This window comes from Mizuhopecten yessoensis, unplaced genomic scaffold (genome assembly GCF_002113885.1).
Source record: "Mizuhopecten yessoensis strain PY_sf001 unplaced genomic scaffold, ASM211388v2 scaffold714641, whole genome shotgun sequence".
Taxonomy (NCBI): Eukaryota; Metazoa; Mollusca; class Bivalvia; order Pectinida; family Pectinidae; genus Mizuhopecten; species Mizuhopecten yessoensis.
In genome coordinates this window covers 2,608-4,871 of record NW_018479222.1, presented here as the reverse complement: position 1 = coordinate 4,871, position 2,264 = coordinate 2,608, and the positions used below count along the sequence as shown (strand labels likewise).

The window sequence follows — 2,264 nt, the reverse complement described above, 5'->3', positions numbered from 1 at the left end:
TGTCTTATTATACGCTCATGAATAGTTAATGTTGTATAGACTGTTAAAAGTATTTGGGGGAGAATTTGATAGGGATTCTAGAGTTGAAAGTCGGTATTCGAGGTTCAGGGATGTGAGCCTCTTGAGAGAGAGGCCAGGAAAGGCCTCGGCCGGAGGGGCCTTGGATGGCCCGGGTACAGCACTTGGTGTGCTTTAGAACAACGTATTTATAACTCTATATAATCCTTGAGCTTGTATTGTAGATTTGCTGTTGTTTTTCGGAACTATGTTAAAAAGGCCATTTACTAAATTTTGAGTGACCTTGCAGAGACGGGGAGAGAGCCTACACCAGGATAGGGGTATGGTCTCTGACTGTCGTGGACACAATGCGAAGTAGTCATAATAACACTATAAGTCCACAACATGTGTTTTTCAGCGTGTTGTGAAACCTTTTATAAACATATTTCTAGATGAATCTCGTAGAGACACCATCTGTTATCATTACAGAACTCAGCGTCTGGTATCACGATCACTAAATGCATTATAACACCCTCGTATCAGGGAATAGCAACAATTGTGAATTGTCGGCGCTTTCCGTAAACATAAAAACCGTGTTTTTTCGTTTACGGAAAGTGCCGACGAATCCCGATTGGGGATAGAAATACGCTTAACACTGTAATTTAGCAAATAAAAATCTGTATAGGGTATTCGTTATCTTACTCATTCTTCCATCTTCAAAATCTACGGAATGCTCTTGAAAAACTCATCAAAATGGCTTGTAAAATTGCAAGACACAATTTATAGAACATTTTGGCAATTTTCTACTTACTAGTGAAAGGTGCATACGGGTCGAACGCAGCCCACAGCTGAGCGAAGTGGAATGGAGAGCTACATACAAAGAAACAAAACACCACTGTTAGTGTCAGTCGAACTGTGCGAACCTTCGCACGTGGTATAGCGCCTCTTGGCTGTCCATGGCGACTATGGCCGTCAGAACTACCTCCCTTCCTGTATTGATAACTTCCATGTAAATCTCCCTTTCCGACTTGGTCGTTTCCCTGGTTATTTTTAGCTTTCTCCGACATATCTGTATGATTCCATTGAATATTTGTTGATGATACTATTTGTTCCCCAACCCTGCCTCGTTTCCAGACGGCATAGCACATCCGCCCATAACAAAAAGTCAAAATTATGATCGGTATGACGTATACGGTCACTGAATTAAACGTAATGTAAAGTTCCAAAGTCCACGACGGGTCAAATGTGGCCCAACAGTCGAACACTTCTGGTGTCCGCTCCATGTAGGAAAATATGTAAATTTGTGGAAGACTAAGGATAAGTGATATGATCCAGGCAATAGCTACCATGTAGTGGACAGTCCGGGATGACCATTGGTGAGAGACCAGAGGTCGACAGATGGCGAAGTACCGGTCAATGGCGGTCATCACAAGCACGTACGCCGAAGCATACACAACCACGAGCTGGAAATACTTCACAAAGCGACATATGACGTCATTTCCGTAAAAGACATACGTCACATCCCAGATGAGTTGGGGCAGCACGTTGAAGAAAGCGACAGAAAGGTCAGCTGCACTTAGATGTAACATTAGTAGATGCATTCGCGTGAGACTGCGCCTGCGCAGAAGAAACACCAGGAAAACAGTTGAATTTCCGAAAACTGCCAGAATAAAAATTGCAGACGACACTCCTATTTCAGCTTGTGCTAATTCCTCATTCCTTTCATTATTTTGAATGGTTCTGTTGGCGTTACCAAGCAACGCAGAATTGGAAGTGTTTTCCATTTTCTTCCTGTAGAAAAGTCACTTTTCAAGTTGTGTACACCTATTCAAGCATATTTAGAATACATGTACCCTCATCACTCATAGAAATAACACTGACTCAGACTAGCTGTTCTTGGTTACAAAATAAATGTCTTTCTAATTGTGGGTTTATGTTTACGCAAAACACAAATTTAAACGACAGTGATGTCCTTGATGGTCTCAAAATGACTGTCTGAACTGCATGAAATATTAAAGAACGTAAACGCTACATTGGACACGAAATTATCTGTTTGCGCACGCCCAGTAAATCATTTCCGTTCTCGGGAGTTAATGGGTGGTTATCTTGGCGTCTTCTTGATACATTGGAACTCTCCATCGTCTAGGCACCTCCATTTTCTCTGAAATGGAAATAGGAAATTAGACCAAGTATACTTAATATGTATCTGTCGCGTTAATGGAAGCTGTTTCTGGATTTATGAGGGACAGTCAAATTACTATAGATAA

General features: G+C 41.5%; 1 protein-coding gene across 1 annotated transcript; it reads right to left on the bottom strand.

Annotated features, from left to right (window-relative positions):
- Positions 1–800: 800 nt before the first annotated feature.
- LOC110440997 (cephalotocin receptor 1-like) lies at positions 801–1,781 on the bottom strand. The gene has a single exon (XM_021484104.1). It carries the CDS (start codon positions 1,779–1,781, stop codon positions 801–803), a length of 981 nt encoding a protein of 326 aa, XP_021339779.1.
- Between the last annotated feature and the right edge of the window lie 483 nt (positions 1,782–2,264).

Coding starts and splice junctions, on each gene's coding strand:
- LOC110440997 (XM_021484104.1), bottom strand. CDS start 1,781: ATGGAAAACACTTCCAATTCTGCGTTGCTTGGTAACGCCAACAGAACC.